This window comes from Calliphora vicina, chromosome 5 (assembly GCF_958450345.1).
Source record: "Calliphora vicina chromosome 5, idCalVici1.1, whole genome shotgun sequence".
Lineage (NCBI taxonomy): Eukaryota > Metazoa > Arthropoda > Insecta > Diptera > Calliphoridae > Calliphora > Calliphora vicina.
In genome coordinates, this window is record NC_088784.1 from 35,035,229 (window position 1) to 35,055,218 (window position 19,990).

The 19,990-nt window shown below is 29.3% G+C and overlaps 1 protein-coding gene across 1 annotated transcript in view; it reads right to left on the minus strand.

Moving 5' to 3' along the window:
* Positions 1-19,990, minus strand: part of LOC135961172 (lipase 3) — an 81,016-nt gene that overhangs the window by 199 nt on the left and 60,827 nt on the right. The window contains exons 3-4 of the mRNA XM_065512667.1: positions 16,146-16,230; positions 15,780-15,925 (exon numbers count right to left, since the gene is read on the minus strand). Coding sequence (XP_065368739.1) covers positions 15,780-15,925; positions 16,146-16,230 — 231 coding nt within the window. The remainder of the gene's footprint in view (positions 1-15,779; positions 15,926-16,145; positions 16,231-19,990) is intronic.

The window sequence follows — 19,990 nt, forward strand, 5'->3', positions numbered from 1 at the left end:
ATGTTAGTAAAAAATTCAGAAAAAAATGTGAGTCTTTTATCCACATTTACAGAGAAACTCCCAAGAAATGTTACCTCTGATTGGTAATTTTGTGATGACAGACACAAGAATATAAAAATAATAAAAAAAATAATTTCCCCACTTCTCATTGCTCGCAAAATATATCGCTAATAATACCAGAAAATATCGGTGTCTATCAACAATTCCATTTAAATCTCAAAACTGATATACGGGGTTGTCATAGAATCCAATCATTGTCGGAATCGGTTTTGAAAACAACAAAAAAAGTACATTTGACTTATGAAATCCAATGTAATTTTTTATTTAATCGATAAAGAATTTAATTCTAGATCGAATATAAAACCTATAATTTTCGATTTCACGAGACTTATGTACTTTTTCTGTCGTTTTCAAAACCGATTCCGACAATGATTGGATTCTAATAAAACGAGTAAATGGAAGAGATCTCTAATCGAATATAAAATGTTTGAAACAACTTAAAGGCTACTGGAATGCCGAAAAATCAAATCGGTTTACGTACTGGGGCGAACATTAAAATATCTCTTGTATCTAAGTCTCTTTTGTAAAACACAAATGGAGAATTGGAATGGAATGGGAGATGATTTTGAACAAGGAAAAATATCAGTATAGAACAGATGTAACCTAAAGTCTAGTTGATATAGCCATGTCCTCCTGTATGTTTTAAACAACTTTCTGAAGCAATCGGCCCACAAAAACCTCGACCAAGTCCATTTTGTCACCAAATTTTTTCCCATTTTTTTTTAAATTCTTTTTTCATTCCATTTTATTTTCTCCAGTAGGAAGTCACCAAAAATAGTTGTTAATATTTTTCTTAAAGTATATTTTGGTGAAGGGTTATAATATTCCACCATTGCTTAACGAAAATTATTTTTAAAATTAAGAAAATAGTGAAAATCTTTTCCAAATATTCAACTGTACATAAGTAGAACGCTATTGAATATAACGAAAAATAGAAAATAGAGACTGCAAACGGAAAACTGCAGCGCAGTTATTCCACGTCGATTCAAGTAAGTCCCTATTCGACCTATATTATTAAAATCAAGAGTGAGTTGTTTCGATTAGTTTTTATGGTCTCCACTAGGACTTATCCAAATTAAAAGACACGCGGTAGAACCGGAACCGATATACGAAGTCTGGTCGAAGGTGAAAAAACGAAAACGAGTCTAATTGCCCTTAAGAAATATTGATAATAACTAGCGAGTTGTTAATCAACCCAGACCTTTTTTGCGAATGAAAATAAATAATAGATACTAATTAAAATATTAGAGAAAAATAAAGTGATGTTGATATTTTTTGGGAAACTATTATAAAGTATGACATTGATGATGGCTATGTTTAAATATCCGAGGAAGATGATCATAAACTTTATATAGGTGGCTTTAGATAATACGACATTGATTAAGAGAAAAACATGAAATTGTAGTTAATTAAAAATTTCAATTATTCGTTTTAATAATTAATTGGATACCCTACTGGAAATATAAGAAAATATCACACAAAAGATGAATCATTTAGAGCTAGTTTCTGGGATAAAGATTCATCGCTTAAACCTAGATTAAACTAAAAATTGTGTTTCTCACTTATTGTTTTGTTACTATATAATCTAGGTTTAACTGAGCATCATTGATGAGTTAAACCTAAGTATAAAATGCTAAAGCACAAACAGATAAAAAATAAAATAAACAATTCAGCACAGCAGCTCTTTGTTTTGATTTGCTTTATTAACATAAATATAATTTTTAATATACATTTTATATACTTTAATGTTACTTTTTCTTTTACAAAGTAAAAATTTACAAAAAAAATTATGTACGCGGTTGCTTTTTCTTATAAAATTTAAAGTGTTGCCATATTTATATAAACAAATTTGAGGAATAAACATGTGATTTGACTCAAAAGTATGGCAATGCTAACAAAATTAATCTATTATAGTACATTTACACCGAAGCGAAATCTAGTACATATGAGATTTCGAGCCAAATCTAGTTATTTTGACGAGATTTCCCATACAAAATGAAATCTACTTCGTGACTAGATTTTGGGGAAATCTCCTCAAATCTACTCAGTACCAAGTGATGCAACCGTGAATTTCTTCATAACGGACTAAAAAATACAGCACTGTACAAGTAAAATTTGACAGATACAAATAAAAAAAATAATATAAAAAGTGCGGAACAATTTTAGCGTTTGATAAATATTTTCAATGGATGCAAATATGAATAAAAGTTAAATTTATAAATTATAATACTAAAAATTTACTTATTTACTGCGGGTTTTGTTAGTCAGCTGTTTTTGTTATTAAATGAAATCTTGCTAAATGTCAGAAAACAGCGGTGTAAAGGTATAGATTTTGAACAAGATTTCAATTAAAATCCACTAGATTTCGCCTCGGTGTAAATGCACTATTAGTGAGAAACACAATCATTGGTTAAATCCCAGCAAAATATGCTTCAGGTTTAATATAACAGCGTGTTAAGCTGAGTTTAACTGACAAGTAAGAAACTAGCTCTTAATTTTGGTCGGTTAACTGTTCGAATAATTCAAAATAGCCGATTTTCAAATAACAAATAAACCGATTGATTTGTGTCAATTAACCGAACTTTATTTTGTAGTTATCGGGAATAGAAAATTATTTATTTCTCCAGTTTTAATTTAAATACAAATGACAAAGTAAAATTACATATTTTTTCGAACATCCAAGAAACATATTTAGTGAGTATAACAACATACATATTTAATTGGAATGTATTTGAAGGATGAGAACATCATAATAGACGAAACTGGAGACACTACTGAAATGAATTTTTATCAGAACTTATCGAAATTATTAAAAGTATTCAAAATCTAAAAAAAAAATCCATAAAGGAATCAAATGGTATATTATATGTATGCTTAGAACAAAAATAAAATAAAATAACTGAGATATGCCTTACTTTCGATTTCTCCAACATCTAGTTCTTTCCAATACGAGTTTTATTAAAACTAAAGAAAATTATTTACTTCTTGGTTGAATTGTTATATTTTGTTTATTTTTTATGTTTTTGTTCGTTATATTAATAAAATACTTAAATAAGTATAGAAAATTCGTGGTTTTATTTTCTGTTTAAAATTTAAATAGAAATTATTCGGTTAATCGAATAATTTTAAATTAACCGATTAAATCTAAACCTCGATTATTTCCTCGATTAACCGATTAAACCAGAAACCCGATTAATTGAATACCCTATTAAATACTTCGTTACATAATACTGCTGCCGTATTACTTCATATTGGCTCATCATCCCTTTTAGGCCTCTCTTGCAGTCATGTACCTCCCGGAATTTGAACCTATGACCTTTTGGGCTTCTATGTCATGAACCTATCACCTTTTGGGATCTTCTGAATATCAGTCTGAAATCCTATGTAGATAACAGAAAAGGAGTGTGATTTTGACACGGAAGACAAGATCGCGCAGGCCAGCCAAAAAATTTTGAAGATCAATAATTGGAGACATTACTTCATGAAGATTGTTGTAAAAACCAACAAGAGCTTGCAAAATCATTGGGAGCTACTCAAGCAGCAATTTCAAAATATTTGCAAGCAGCAGGGTTCATTCAAAAGCAATGAAATTTGATACCATACGAATTGAAGCTGATAGACCTTGAAATATGATTTTTTATGTCTGAAATGCTGATTGAACGGTATAAACGAAAATAATTTTTGCACCGAATCTTAACCATTATTATAACCCGAAGCGTAAGATATCGTATGTGAAGCCCGGCCCGGCCCGGCCCTTCTTTGTTAATTTTAATTAAATTTTTATACAAAAATGGAATTATGTAATTAAACTTTAAACAGGATTAAACAGGGGACATCTAAATTTAGATACTAACTAACAAAAGAATTCATTTATATATCAAAATGATATATTTAACCTTATTAAGATACTTTGGTGATGTTTGCATTACAAGAAGAAATGGTATAAATTTTCATCAAGTTCCAATATAAAACACTCAAAAACTTTTGATGAATTATAAAATTTTGTTACAAAAATTCCAAAAGACTGACTTTGTATTGGGACAAAGTTAGCATTTTGATTATTTATTTTCCTTAATTGTCCGATGAACACGTATGGCTGATGGTTATAAAATGAATAAATATGTTTTGGTAACAATGACAAGGCTTAAGAGTGAGTGTGTTTTGGAGACATTGTATTAATAAAACTTATAAAATCCATTTGATTAGATAAATTTTATCTTTGATTTTTTAAATTTTTTAAACAATTGCCTATATATTAGTTGTGTTACTTTCTTCGGAAAGGGGATAGATTGTAGAAGGAAATGTGATGAAAGGAGGAGAAAAGCTTTTATTGACAATTCTGCAATTGCGCGTTATGTTGGTTAATAGTGCAGGTTACAGCGCCTCTGGTGGTGAGATGGCGCATTAGTCAAGCCAAAAACCTTTTTTTTAATTACTTTTCCTTCGGTGGCGTTTAAATGTTATACCACCGATTGGCAACAATTTCGGTTGCTACTACGTATCTGTTTTCTCTGTGTACATAATGATTATAACACGAAGTTTTTATATGAATTTTGGCGTTAATATATCGAATTTACATACTACTTAATTATATATTTCGGGAATTCCCGGGTACCCAGGAATGTACCAAAAAAATTACCGATTTCAGGAAATCAAAAAAGACGGGAAATTAGAAAACCTAGTTCTACGATATGATACAAACGGAAAGATAAACTCAATATTTCCCCCATCTGTTTAGTGGTGGCTATAAAAAAACGTCTTACACATGGTTAATTTCCATAATAATCTTTATAAATATTTTACACTTTTGTATGTATGTCTGTATATCACTTTATTTCAAGATTCGAACATATGTACTATTCACCCTCATTACACATAATTGTTTTGGTTGTGAGCGCTGATAAATCTTAAAATAAAACTCTAAAAAGTCATAAATATTTCAAAATTGTTATCAAATTTATGTATTTCTTGAGAAATTAATAAATTTACAAACTGAAAACACCAACATGACGTATGATGAATATGAATAAGGCATTATTATTCATACGTCGTGTATCACTTACATTAGAACTTATGTGGGCTAAAAAAAATCAAATGCAAACAGTGGGTTTGATGGCAAAATTATTAAAGAAATTTTAAACAAAGGAGTTAAATTTTCAAAATATTGTTACGAAATTGTACTTGAATTCAAATATAACGATTTTAACGGCTGATTTAAAAGTAGCCTAATGCTGTCAAATAACAGTGTTGTAATAGATAACTGTAAAATATCTGTGGGCATTATTAACATTGAATAAAAGCTTTCAGTTGACCATTGATCGTAAGTTGGCAACGCTGTTTGCTGCGACCGTATATTCGAATTCGAATATCCAGTTAAAGAACATTGTAGAAAGTACACCACAGATGGCGTATGTATTAGAAACCTCTAGACAGTTAAATAGAAATCTAGAGTGCAGATGGCAGTGTTATAAATAGTGGCAGAGGTTGCAGTCGTTAGTCAGTTTATCAGAGACGCTATTCAAATAAACATCAACTGAGTGCCTTAAAGTGTGCTGTGTTTTTCAAGTGAATTCGTGTACATTATAAAGTGTGTATTTATTTCTGCGAATTTATAAACGTGTATAAAAAACACTGAGTGACTATTTAATTCTGTTGTTGTACATTTTAAATAAATAAAGAGTTGTTACAATTTTCAAACTACTAAACGGCTTTTATTTGCTATCAAATGCATCCGGTTTATTTTAAGGAAATAAACCAGCGTTTTGAAAAGGTTACAACGTAACAATATGTATGCATTATTTTATCTTTTGCATTAAAATACAGCCATATTAAAATATTAACATAAACGATATAGAATTAAGTTACTATTTGATTTTGAGGGCAAATTTTTTTATTCTAACAAAATACATGTTGATCAATGTACATAACTGATTTTATACCCACCATCAAAAAAGATAAGAGGTATGTATATTCGTCGTCTTAAGATTCTAAGGCTATATCCGTCACGATAGTTCCCAAAATAAAAGGAGCAAGTTGGCTGAAATTCCACAAATATAACTGACAGTAAGTCTTCTTCATTTCTCTATCAGTAATTGAAAATTATCAAAATACTTTAGGACATTATGACAATACGACCTAATAGGAGACCGTTTGAATCCTCTAATTATGCTTTTCTTGTGGCATATTTTAGGAGCATATTTTTCAATCATAAATTAATGAAAATCCGCTCCTATTTAACCATTTACTTTTCAATCGGCCCACAGTGGCGCATAAAAGTAAACCATGTTACATTAGCTAAAGGTGCGTATAATGAGATGAAGATGAATAATATTTAATATCTACACACATACATACTCGTAAATACATATGTTGTACATAAATGTGTATGTAATATACATATTATTTACAATATTAATATGAAATATACATATTTTGTATGTACATAACAAAACTGATGACTTTTATTATGTACGAATTGTAAAATACTCTATATTTAAGATACAAGTATGTTCGAAAAATACAATTGAATCGTTTATTTCAAAAACCAGTCAAGCAACAAAATATCCGAAATTGAGTTAATGAGCGATTACTGTTTCGTAAAGGTTAATGCAAAACAAAATTAAATACTGCATACCTATTATGATGAAGCAAAGCCGAGAAATCCGTGTTTAGTGCAGAAAGAAGTCAAGTGACTTCTTATACTATTTGATACTACGCCCTATTCTATTTTTTTAAATAAATGTTGTAGGTCTCAATAAATGTGAACAAAAATACGAGATTTACAAGCTCTAAAACCCATTTGGGCAATTCCACGAGAATCGCTACATAAAACAAGCAAGAGAGCTATATTCGGCTGTGCCGAATCTTATATACCCTTCACCAAATTATACTTCAAAATACAAATTTTAAAGATTTTTATGTAAACAAAATTTATTTTTTTCCAGTTGTTTTTTATTTTTTTGGAAACAAATTTTCGAATTGTTATTTTAATCTTTTACCAAATTTTAATTTATTTTTTTTTAAAATTTAAGAAATATTTTTGTGTTTTTAAATTTCGGGTTAAAAAATATTTTTTCTGATTTTGACCCATTGTAGGTACAACTTACTATGGTCTTATATACTACATCGTTGCAAAGCTCTTTGAAATATGTATCATTAGATATCTATATTGTCTATATTAATCCAGAGTTAGTAGGTCTAAAATAGGTAAAAATTCGAGGTTGTCCTGTTTTTTCCTCATATCTCAGCCATGTGTGGACCGATTTTGCTGATTTTAAATAGGAAACTTCTTGAAATCTTATCTGACAGAATTATTGAAGATTTGGATCCCGAAGATTGGGGTCTTCAGAAAATTGATTTCAACAGACAGACAGACGGCTTAATCGACTCCGCTATCTATAAGGATTCAGAATATATATATGTATATTTATAGGGTCGGAAAATTATATTGTGGAAATTACAAACGGAATGTTAAACTTATATATACCCTTCTCACGAAGGTGAAAATTATTTTATAAACATTTGATAAATTAATAAAAAGTGTGTTATGAATAAATAGTCTAGTTCTTTATTAATTACTTAGTAATTGTATAAAATATACAATTACTTCAAAGACAATTGTTAAAATATGTTTAAAATGTTTGTGAATTTAGTCTTAATAATTTCCGAAACTTCTCCAAAGTTTTGACTTATTCTATTAATTAGAAATATGCTTTATTGTTCAATTCAATTCAATTACAGATCAGTACAGTTCATAATTCAATAATGCCCTTTTATACCCACGATCACAAAAGATCAATGTATATTTATTTTGTCATTCCGTTTGTAACACATCAAAATATTTGTAGTAGACCCACATTATTATATACATTCTGGCTCCTCAAAAGATTCTAAAACGTTTGTCTGTTGAAAACACGATAGGGCCCAAACAAAAAGAGGTAGCTTGTATAAATTCTCCACAAATATTCTCTATTGATAAGGTTTGTTTGGTATTGAAAATGGGCAATACCCTCGTAATAATTTGGCCCTTAGCGCCAAATTATCGTAAGCGACATTTAAAATTTTTTTTTTTGCAGAAATTAAAATTTTATGGACCGACTGATGTTTTAGCGTTCTCAGAATATCAAAATTGTTAATAACTTCAAAATTATAGGAGGTAAGATTTTATCGTAAGTCAATGTTTACATTTTACAGTGGTATAGAAAAGAGGGAAATAAATCTGTAACTTCTAAATGGTTAGATTGGTTTGAATGAAATTTCACATGCGCAAAGAAGAAGTGTTGTCGAAGTGTTGTAGTTGACCGTGGACCTCATGGGCCCACCGGGGGCGCGACCAAGGGTCCTCAAAGTAGGACACCTCGGGTATGTTACATTTTTAAAACGATCATATTTCTTCGTTTGTGTTCCGATTTTAAAAAACTTACACATATAGAATCTATTAATTATCTCTTATAGCTTAGGAGATATTCGCATTTGAAAATTAAATTTTCAACATTTTTACCCACCGTATTCCAGTTTTTTGATAACAGCGTATCCAAATATTTCTCGATTTTATTATTTTTCATTTATATTTCCAGTTTTCCTTTATTGGACTAAGAACATATGTATGTGTCAAACAGAAAAAGAATTGTTTAAAAATAATTACTAAGTCCAAAGTTATATGCATTTGAATTTAAAAAATTTCAAAAAGGCGATTTTTCGCTAATTTTTTGGAAAAAAATAATTTTTTTCTTTTTAAGTTATCGCAAAAAATTTCTAAGAGGATGTATAATGAATTTAAACTTTCTGAAAGCTTAGTTTTCATAAAATATTTTAAAGGAAAAAAAAATTAAAAATTGTTGTTATCGACGGGACCAGGTTCACTCAAAAAACACCTATTTTTTATGTAAAATTAAACTTTGGGGCAAAAATTCTCAAATCTCATATTCGATATCAAAATATAGTAACAGATTTTAGATGGCCCAATATGTTTCTAATTATTTTGTAAAGTGTTCCGATAACTCCGACCCTGGTATGGATATTATAGCCAAAAAAACTAAAAATTCCTATTTTTGGAATTTTTCAACACTTTTTTGGGAATTGCGGGATTTCTGATAATAAATTCCAAAATTCCTTTTTATTTTTCCATTTTAAATAGAAAAATCTACATAACTGTGAAATTTCATTAAAAACTATTCATAAATAAAAATTTAATTTCAATTCGAAAAATTTGTATCTTTGCAAAAATTCAATAAAAAACATTTTTTGTCATATTTTCCAATAAAGTATTCCATGAATTTTTAATTGTCAAAAGTTATTAATATTTTTGAAAAATAAACAAATAGCTTGAACGAAATTATATTATATCGCATCATAACATTCTTAATTCTATGTATAAATTTCAAAATAATCAAAACAAATCTTCTCCTGCAAAATTTGTGTTTTGTCGCTTACGATAATTTGGCGCTAAGGGCTCCATATGTTGATTATGCGCCAATCCTGATACAATTTTGCAGAAATTAGTTCCAAGTACTCTGAAATTATGTAAAGTATGGTGAAAATCGGGCAACATTTGTCTTTAGTCCCCATACAAGAACCACCTCAGAAAACGACTTGAATATTCATGTCTTATCAACATTTGTGAGGATCGGTCCGTAATTGATCCAACCCCCATTTAACTCCATCGCATATTGATGGTGGGTATAGAAGATTAAACACAGCCGAATATAACACACTTACTTGTTTCCTATTGTGTTTATTTTAATTCTTATTTATATTTCAACTAGTATTTCCCTTCATTTATGATGTAGGGCAACCAAAATAAGAAATCATAACATGTTGAACGTGTTATACGAACACACAATTTCAACAATCTTTATTTCTACACCAAAAAAACAATACCACCCACGTACAAACATTGTTGTACAACAATACCACAACAACTGCTGCACACTTAACAGCTGTTGAAATCAAAAGGTCTTTACTTTGCAGGCCTGCTTAGATCTTGTTTTATCATCCAATTCAAGTTCTTGCTTGCAAGATCTTCTAGAAAATCTTTTCTCTTTGAACAACCTTCCAATTCATCCAGCCCTTTCCCCCTTCACCCAGCTTCTCAGCTTAACAATATTCTTAACAACAACAATAGTGGTATTTAGAAACCGTCAACGTTCAAAAATATGCACATATTTTTTAATCATATCTCAGCCATTTATGGATTTTGATATTGTCGATTTTCGAGAATTCTCGAACGTATGTATATTTAATATACTGTTACAATATTTGAATCTTTCAGTTTCGGGGCTTCGGAAAGTTGATTTCAGATCAGATGGATATCTTTATATAAACTTCCCACTCTATAAGGATCCAAAATAAATTACAAACGGAATTAAAAACTTACCCTCATATTAAAAAAAAAATTTTGAAATTTAACAAAAACATTTCATTTATTTAAAAATATACTACTAGCTGTCCCGGCAAACGTTGTTCTGCCATAGCTCACACAAAGTTTGAAGACTCCCACTATAATAGTACTCCAGATATTCAATAAAATATTTTTACTTTGTATGGGAGGTGCCATGTCCATTGTTCCTATATGGGTCAATTATGAATATAAACCATCCAGTGACCCATTCAAATACGCACAACAAATTTCATCGAAATCGGCCCAGCCGTTAAGTAGGAGTTCAGTTACTAACACACGTACAGAAGAATTATATATGTATATAAAGATTATATTCTAATAAAAACATAATGATAATAATAGTAACAAGACCTTCAAAAAGTCCTTCTAAAAATGCTGTAAAAGAGGCTTTGAAGACATCAGTCCGTTAAATAAGGCCTTTAGAAGGCCTGTTTGGTTCATATTTTCACCGCTGGCTGGCAACATGTCGGAATGACACAGCAAATACAAACGAAACAAAAGGCACGAACCACCGAACATGACAGCAATCATCAGTTGATATTTATGTAGTAAGTGTCCCACAAAACAAAAATATCAAAACTTGAAAATCATGGTGACATTTATTTGTTAAAAGTCATGATAACTTATAAAGATTATAATACATTAGTTGTGTTCGCGTACTTGATAATTTGTACAAATTATCACTGGAAGTTATGGGCAAAGTAAATTAATAAAGTAGACTCAGTAGAACAGCTGACTATTTTTTTTATTCAGTCTGAACTGTCAATTCACTTGTGGTTGTTGTGGCGAAAAATACAACAAGCCCAAAAGCAAAAACAACAACAGGCAACTTTGACAGCTCAGACCTTAAACCAAAAACAAAATTGCTTGTGGTTTTTGTAAATGTTGTATTTGTTGTAGTACTGTCGCTACTTTATTAATTTACTTGGTTATGGGATTCCGTTCGTTTATTTTTAAAAACTTGTAACGAGAGAGCAAGAGAGTGTTAAAAGTGACAGTTCGTAGATAGAGAACATGATATTTTTTATTGGTCATTTTTGGTCCAGTAAAAAATATCAACATACAAAATGTTTAAAACATATGGTTGCAAACAAAACTAAAAAGTTGAAAATTAATACAATTTACAAGTTTTGCAAAGAAAAGAATATTTTACTTCTCAAAACAAACGTTTTAAATTAATTTATAATAAAATACAACTTATTTTTACAAATTGTTGTTCGCGTACTTTTTTTGTTAGTTTTCAAATTGAGAGTAATTTATTTTTACTCTCTAAAATAAAGTTACTGGATATTTTTTACTGGAAAGTACGCGAACACACCAATTATGTGTACTGGAGTAGAATTTGAAAAATTTATGATTACGGACGATGAGAGGAGGTGAATTTAAACATGCGAGATATGATTTCTGAAGGATTAAGGATTTTCTGACAATTGAAATTATATTTTTAAAATCCTCTTACTGTAGTCTACTAACTGTTAGAAAAAATAGACTTATGTGCTGTTTTTCTATAGCGAACGACTACTTTGAGTGGAAATTTAATATGTGTTTTGTTATTGTAACAAAAACAAAATACATTTAAAACGTCCACTCAAAGCGCTCACTCGCTATAGAAAAACAGCACATTATTTTATCTTTAATAAGAATTAAAACAAGTAAGAGTGCAATATTCAGCTGTGCCGAATCTTATATACCCTTCACCAAATTTACTTTAAAATTAAGTTTTTAAATATAGGTTAAGTTATTTTAAAAAAGTTTTTCCATATTTTTTTTCAAAATTATTATATTTCTAGGTAAACAAAATTATTTTTTTTTTTTCAAAATTGTTTTTTAAAAAACTTTTTTTAATTTTTTTTCGGAATTGTTTTTCAATTTATTTTAAAAAAGTTTTTTCCAAATTTTGTTTTAATTTTATGGAAAAATAATTATAACAAACAATTTTTTTTTCCCAATTTTTGAGTCATTGTAGATCCAATTTTCTATTCCCGATTTATTGATGTATGAATCATGTATGTAACTTATTTAGGGGCTACGGTAAGTTGATTTTAACGGACATGCCTGTATCGACTTCGCTATCTATAACGATCCAGAATATACATATATACTTTGAAAAATGTAGAAATTACAAACGGAAAGATAAACTTATATGGGTGATTTCACGTCAAGTGAACCAACTTTTAAAATCGATGTTTTTGCACCAATGTTAGACCTATTCGATAGTAATTCAGATACAATTTTTCAACAAGATCTGTCAAGAACTCTCGGAGTTAGAGGGGGTCAAAATTTGACATTTTGGCCAAACATGTGATTTTGCTCATCCATGTAACTTAATACCTATTGTTCTTAGCAAAATGTGTCCCAAATAGTTTACCTACCTATTTCTTCAATCTTTCGAAAAAAAAATATTAAAAAAAAAAAAAAAATTTAATATTTTCTTTCCGAAATCAAAAACTTTTTTTTCAAAATGGGTCCTTTTTTATTTTTTTTATTTTTCCTTGAGGACCTATTTGGTCGCTTAGTGGATGTGAGTTCGATATCTATCAAAAAAATGTTTTGTAACTCTAAACATGCAATTTTAGACTTTTTTTGCAAAATCAAAAACTTTTTTTTCGAAATGGGCCCTTTTTTAATTTTTGTTTTTGCTCAGATATTTTCCTTGAAGACCTAGTTAGTCGCTTAGTGGGATTCGAGTGGGATATCTATCAAAATAAATGTTTTGTAACATAAAATATGCAATTTTTTACTTTTTTTGACAAAATCGAACTTGACGTGAAATCCCCCATATAAAAAACGGCTGGAATGATTTTGATGAAATTTTCAAGGAATCTTCAGAAAAGCCCAGCGGTTATCACTGTACAGACAGATTTTTGATATTAGGTGTGTGTGCGGAGAGGTGTGTAAAAATTCAATTTTTACATTATACCGCTAATGCCCTATATTTCATAAAAATGGATGTGTATGCTCCGTATGGTCTCAAAAATGGCTAGACCGATTTTGATGAAATTTTCACGGAATCTTCAGAAAAGCCTTTTGGGTAACAGTGTAAAGTCTGATTTTTGATTTTCGTTCTGAGATAAACAATCTTGTTTACTCTTGCATATTATGTGCATCAATAAGAAATTTCCATACTAAATTTTTGAATTCCTTGAAACAAGCCGAAATGCCACTACATGTATCAACATTGAAGGTTGCATCACCGACTTTGTCCGACACTGTACATATTGTTACGTTTTAACCTTTTCAAAACGTTTGTTTATTTCCTTTTAAATAAACCGGATACTTTTGATTGCAAATAAAAGTCGTTCAGTAATTTGAAAATTGTAACAACTCTTTATTTATTTAAAATGTACAATAACCACAGAATTAAATAGTCACTCAATGTTTTTTATACACGTTTATAAATTCGCAGAAATACAGGTACACTTTATGATGTACACGAATTCACTTGAAAAACACAGCACTCAGTTGATGTTTGTTCGAAAAGCGTCTCTGATAAACTGACTAACGACTGCAACCTCTGCCACTATTTATAACACTGCCATCTGCTCTCTAGATTACTATTTAACTGTCTAGAGCTTTCTAATACATACGCCCTCTGTGGTGTAGTTTCTACAATGTTCTTTAACTGAATATTCGAATTCGAATATACGGTCGCAGCAAACAGCGTTGCCAACTTACGATCAATGGTCAACTGAAAGCTTTTATTCAATGTTAATAATGCCCACAGTTATGTTACAGTTTGCTATTACAGCACTGCTATTTGAAAGCATTAGGCTACTTTTAAATCAGCCGTTAAAATCGTTATATTTGAATTCAAGTACAATTTCGTAACAATATATTAAAATCGAGATCGAGATGCAATATAAAACAGATGATTCTAAGGGCCAGCAACGCGGGCCGGGTTCAGCTAGTACTTTATAAACTTTAGTTTATGTTGAATATAAATATTTTTATGTATTTTTAGGTCAATATAATTATATCCAATAATTAAAAAAACACATTTTTACTTGAAAAACTAAATTCTTATTTCATACGTTTTACAACCCACATATTCCCAAGTGGGTATTTTTATACCCAATCCGCAAAATCGTACTTGTAGCTTAGGAAAGTGGGCCTAATCACTTGGTTATTTTTTTTACTGATAGAGGACATCCAAGACTACTAGACATAAGGAGGGCATTATGGACTTCCACTCAACCCGTTTTCTAGAGCCATTTATGTTTGTATTATTATAATGATGTGGGGGCACCTCTATATATACGATCCACCAAATGAAATTTTAACTCCTATAGGAGTTAAAAAAGCAACTTTTAACAGGTATTCCAAAGAGATTACAAAAGAAAAATAAAAATCGCTCTACCCTAATGTATATACTTTTTGGTTCTACGGCAAATATTTCGATATGTTGCAAACGAACGACAAACTCAATATATCCAGATCTTTTTGGTGGTGGGTATAAAAATCTGGCACGGCTGATCGTAAAATAACTCTTAGAGCCTGTTTCGCTATATCGAATGAACGACTTTGTTCGCAGTCTAAGCCAAAGAAAGCTGATTTTGGTTTCCATAACTTCATATTTATGTATACGAATCAGTTTTCTTTCGATTAGAATACGAATGAAATCTTTCATTCGATACTGTGAAACAATATTCCGTAATGAATTTTAATTCTCAAATGCTTTATATTTGACAAAAATGTCTGTTGGATTATCATTAGTCAGAGTATGTGTGAGTGTCTTTATATAGACATTTCTAACTTAACAAACTACTGACATGAAACACCTGTACCAACACAAAACGACTGACTGTCCGACATGCACCCACATAAATTCATACTCGTACTAACTAGACCCATCAAAGGAAAAATATCATCGTAATTCTCTTTCGGTACGTGTATAAATCTGAAATTGTTTGTGTTTATTAGACTGCAGCAAAAACATTAAAACTTGAATTTTTATCGTTCACCCCCTGTCTATACTTGATAAATTTGTATCATGATAAAAGTCAAAATGGTTGTCAAGATTAAAAATTATCAGGTATAGTCTCCATTTATTAGTATTATTCCTTCGTTATGAGAAAATTGTAAGTGCTTTTGCTAAGACAACTTTGTCTTGACAACAAACGTCATTAATTGTTATGATAAATATTTGTCAAGTATAGACAGGGTGTTACTTTTGCTACAAATTTCCCTAATCTAGTAAAAAGACATTCTAACCGATCATATGGTAACAATAAAATTAACAATTATAAGAAAAGTTTTAGTAGAAGTGTTTTCTCTTCTCCATATAATTTTAGAGCAGTCTAATGAATACTTGTACTCTCACCTGTTTAGCCATCAACAAATCACGATTCCCGTAAAACAACTGCAGTGGTACACGTACATTACGTAAATTATATTCGGGTGGTGTTTTACTTTTGTAACGACGGTAATTTTCACTTTTCGATTTATAATCAAACTGTTGAAATTTTCCTGCAGACGAAATAAACAAAGAGCCAAATAAATTTAACTTTAAACAATTTTTGGAAAAATAAGCTAAAGGATATGGTTAGAGATATTGTGAAGGAGAGAGGGAGAGAGAGAGAGTTTAAAAAGGATGTAATAATACTATACGTATTACAGTGTAGGTACGTGTAGCAAACGAAATTATTATGATGCTGATGATGACGGTGATGAGGTGCAAAAGTTTTACCGGAAGTTATCAATTGTCCAAAATGTTGAAACTGTTTGCGTGATATGCCAGCGGGTGTCGTTTCAAATAAACGTGGAAATAGATTCTGCAATAATATAAAGAAAATAAAATAGAATACATTTATAAAAACACATATCAGTTAAAGTAGAAACATATAAAAAATAAAATAAAATTAACTTAAATAACATGTCTTATTATCTTAACTATTTTCAAAATTACTTGACTAATTAAAATAAACTTTAGGATTTGAGTAGTCTTTTTTTCTAACACCATCTTGGACTTTTTCGTTTTAGATTCATAATTAAAAATTACATTGCCCCAACTAAAATTTAAAATATTCCCAAAATGCCCAAATATTAATTTTCTTGAAAAATATAATTCTTCAGTCAAATCAAACTACATTTTAAATGAACTTAGCAATACCCGATAAAATTAGGTATTACAACATTATGAATTTGTCAAAGTTTCTTTTCGAAAATATTCATTCCAATTGGTTCAATAAAATTTGTGTCCATCAAACATTCAATATAAAAGAAAATTCTTAATTACAAAAGAACACATTGCTTTGAATTCAAAATGGCTCTGATTTCAAATGGCTTTGATCATCAAAATTTATTTTGAAAAAAGTATAAATAACTATATAGATTTGATGCATCATGGTTATCTAAGTACAAAAATGGTAAAATTTTTTAATTCTATGGATAGATTTTTTTTTTAATTTTTATACTCTTCACCTTCGTGAGAAGTTTATATATAAGTTTGTCATTCCGTTTGTAATTTCTACATTTTTCATTTCCGACCCTATAAAGTATATATATTCTGGATCTTTATAGATAGCGGAGTCGATTAAGCCATGTCCGTCTGTCTGTCTGTTGAAATCAATTTTCTGAAGACCCCAGATATCCTCGGGATCCAAATCTTCAATAATTCTGTCATACATGCTTTCGAGAAGTTTGCTATTTAAAATCGGTCCATAAATAACGGAGATATGAGCAAAAAACCGGGACAATCTCGATTTTTGACATATTTTTGATCTATATCTGGATTACTAAATCATTAATATAGACAATATGGATATCTAATGATAGCTATTTCAAAGTCCATTGCAACGATGTAGATAAGGCTATAGTAAGTTGGACCTACAATGGGTCAAAATCGGGAAAAATATTTTTTAACCCGAATTTTTTTTTATCAAAAATTTTTTTGTCATACATTTTTTTTCCAAAAAAAATTTAAAAACTAAAAAAAAAAATTTGGAAAAAAATTCGCTTATTTTCAGAAAATTTTATGTGCGTACAAGCATGTACTTTGAGTGTAAATTTTATTATTGTAACAAAAATTTTAACAAAAACAAAACACATGTAAAATGTACACTCAAAGTACACGCTTGTACTTTTGAGTTATCATAAATTATGTGGAGAAACATTTAAAAAAATTAACAATTTTAGAAAAAAAATTTAAAAAAAATCTATCCATAGAATTTAAAAATTTTACCATTTTTGTACTACTGGAACCACACACAATACATCAAAATTGTGTAGTGGTTTAAAAAGCCTCCAAAATTGTTTTCGATTTTGTTGCCCTGTGTAATTGTTGAGTAAAATCAGAACCATTTTTAAGATACATCAAAGCACAACATTCTAAAATTAGTCAAATTGTGACATAATTCTAACATTCTAGTTTTGTCCGTTAAGTCAACTCATTAAGCTACTGGAAGGAATATGGCGCTATGTATAAATAGTGGCAGCGATTGCAGTCGGTGATTAGTTAATCATAGGTGATCTTGGAATTAACATCAACTACATTGTTAGTGTATTCTTGTACATTATAAACTGTTCAATATAAGTGTGTGTATTAAAACAAAGAGTGGCTATTTAAACTGTTATTGTGTACATTTGAATAAATAAAGAGTTGTTACAATTTTAAACTAATAAACTGCTTTTATTTGCAATCAAAATAATTGGGTTTATTTATATAAACCACCATTTTTAAAAGGTAAAAACTGTAACAATATATTTATTACAATATAATTTGTAAACAAAACTGCAAACTAGAAATTTATTCACATATTTACTAGCTGATTCGACAGATGTTGTCCTGTCCAAATTAAAAAAAATGCTTGTGTTCGAAAAATATGAGTGATCACAGATCGAGCTCCTTTTCTTGATTAAACGCTTATTGGCCAAGTTAATAGCGAATTTAGATATTTTGAGGTTTTATATATAAAAATCGATTTTTGTTCAGAAATATGAGAGATCACAGATCGAGCTCCTTTTCTTGATTAAACGCTTATTGGCCAAGTTATTAGCGAATTTAGATATTGTGAGTTTTTATATAAAAAATTGATTTTATTGTCAGAAATATAAGTGATCCCAGATCGAGCTCCTTTTCTTGATTAAAGGCTTATTGACCAAGTTATTAGTAGGTATAAAAATTGATGTTTCGTTGAAAATATAAGTGATCGCAGATTATCGTCCTCTTACAATTTTTACCACTCTTTACTGATTTATAGCTACGTTAATTTTTAATTTAATCACCGATTATCGTCTTTTTTCAATTTTAATCACTATTTATCATCTTCAAAACACATTTATGTTTCAGTTCATTTTCATATTAAATAATAATAGATTTTGTTTGATTAATGCTTTAATATTTAACATAAATATTACTCATACGCATCGAAAGAAAATCGTATTTACCATGTGTCCGTCCATTTATTATTTTATAAAATTTATGAATAATGCACATAAATTGAATATGAATGGAAATTGTATGCATAACAAACAATTTATTTTAATTTAATTTTAATATGCAAATCAAATGATTTTCTATTCGACTACATTTGTTATTTGTTTTAGTTATATATAAAAAGAGAAAGAAACAATTTCATTGCATTCCTGTAAGACCCAGTGAAGTCAGTTGTTATATAAGGTTTGAAAGTATGAATGAATGTATGAATGAATTACAATTCATATCTTTTTATCTTTCACTCACTCACTACTTTTACTCTAGAGTATTATTTAATCGATTTGCTTTTGAGCTTAAGTTTTCAGCACTTTTCAGTTCTACTGTCTCTCTTTTATTTGAACTGGAAATTATAAAGGAAAATCGTAAGAAAGGAATTTTAAATACAAACAAACAAACATACGAAGCATAAAATTACACATAAATTAAGTTTCAAACAAATATCAAGTGGCATCAGGAGAGAAATCTCATAAATTTTAACTTTTCTACTCTAGCTGTACCGCTTTTTTTTGTTGGGGGGAGGGGTCCAAACACACAAACACAGAGAATAAAAGGACTCCATATAAAAGTTACGAAATCTTGGGTTACTACTTTCTTTTGATACTGATGCTGCTGCTGTTGTGTGTTGCTCCTTGGCTGCTATTTTACTTTTCTATTCTATTTGTTCATCTAAAATAAGACTTTAAGACAAAAGAGATCCTTGGAAATGGTGAAAAAAAACGCAAAGAACACCGGAATAGAAAAAAGTTGTTTGCCAAATGTTTTGCACAATCAAATATTGTATGCAAAAGTGATGACAATGTAGCGCTTTTAAACAGGTATTCATTTGCTCAAAAACTAAATTTCTTGATATTTTCTATTGAATTTTGAGTTTTGAATTTGATTATTTTGACAATTGAATATACAATTTTCGTTATTGGTTGAATTTCAAATACAAAAATTATTGAATAGATAATTTTCGTAATTGATTTGAATTGAATTGAAACGGTTTAAAAAAATATTTTTTTTTAATTTTAAAAATTTTTGTTTAATATTTAGCGAAAAAAAACAAAAAAATCGGGTTAAAAAATATTTTTTCTGATTTTGACCCATTGTAGGTC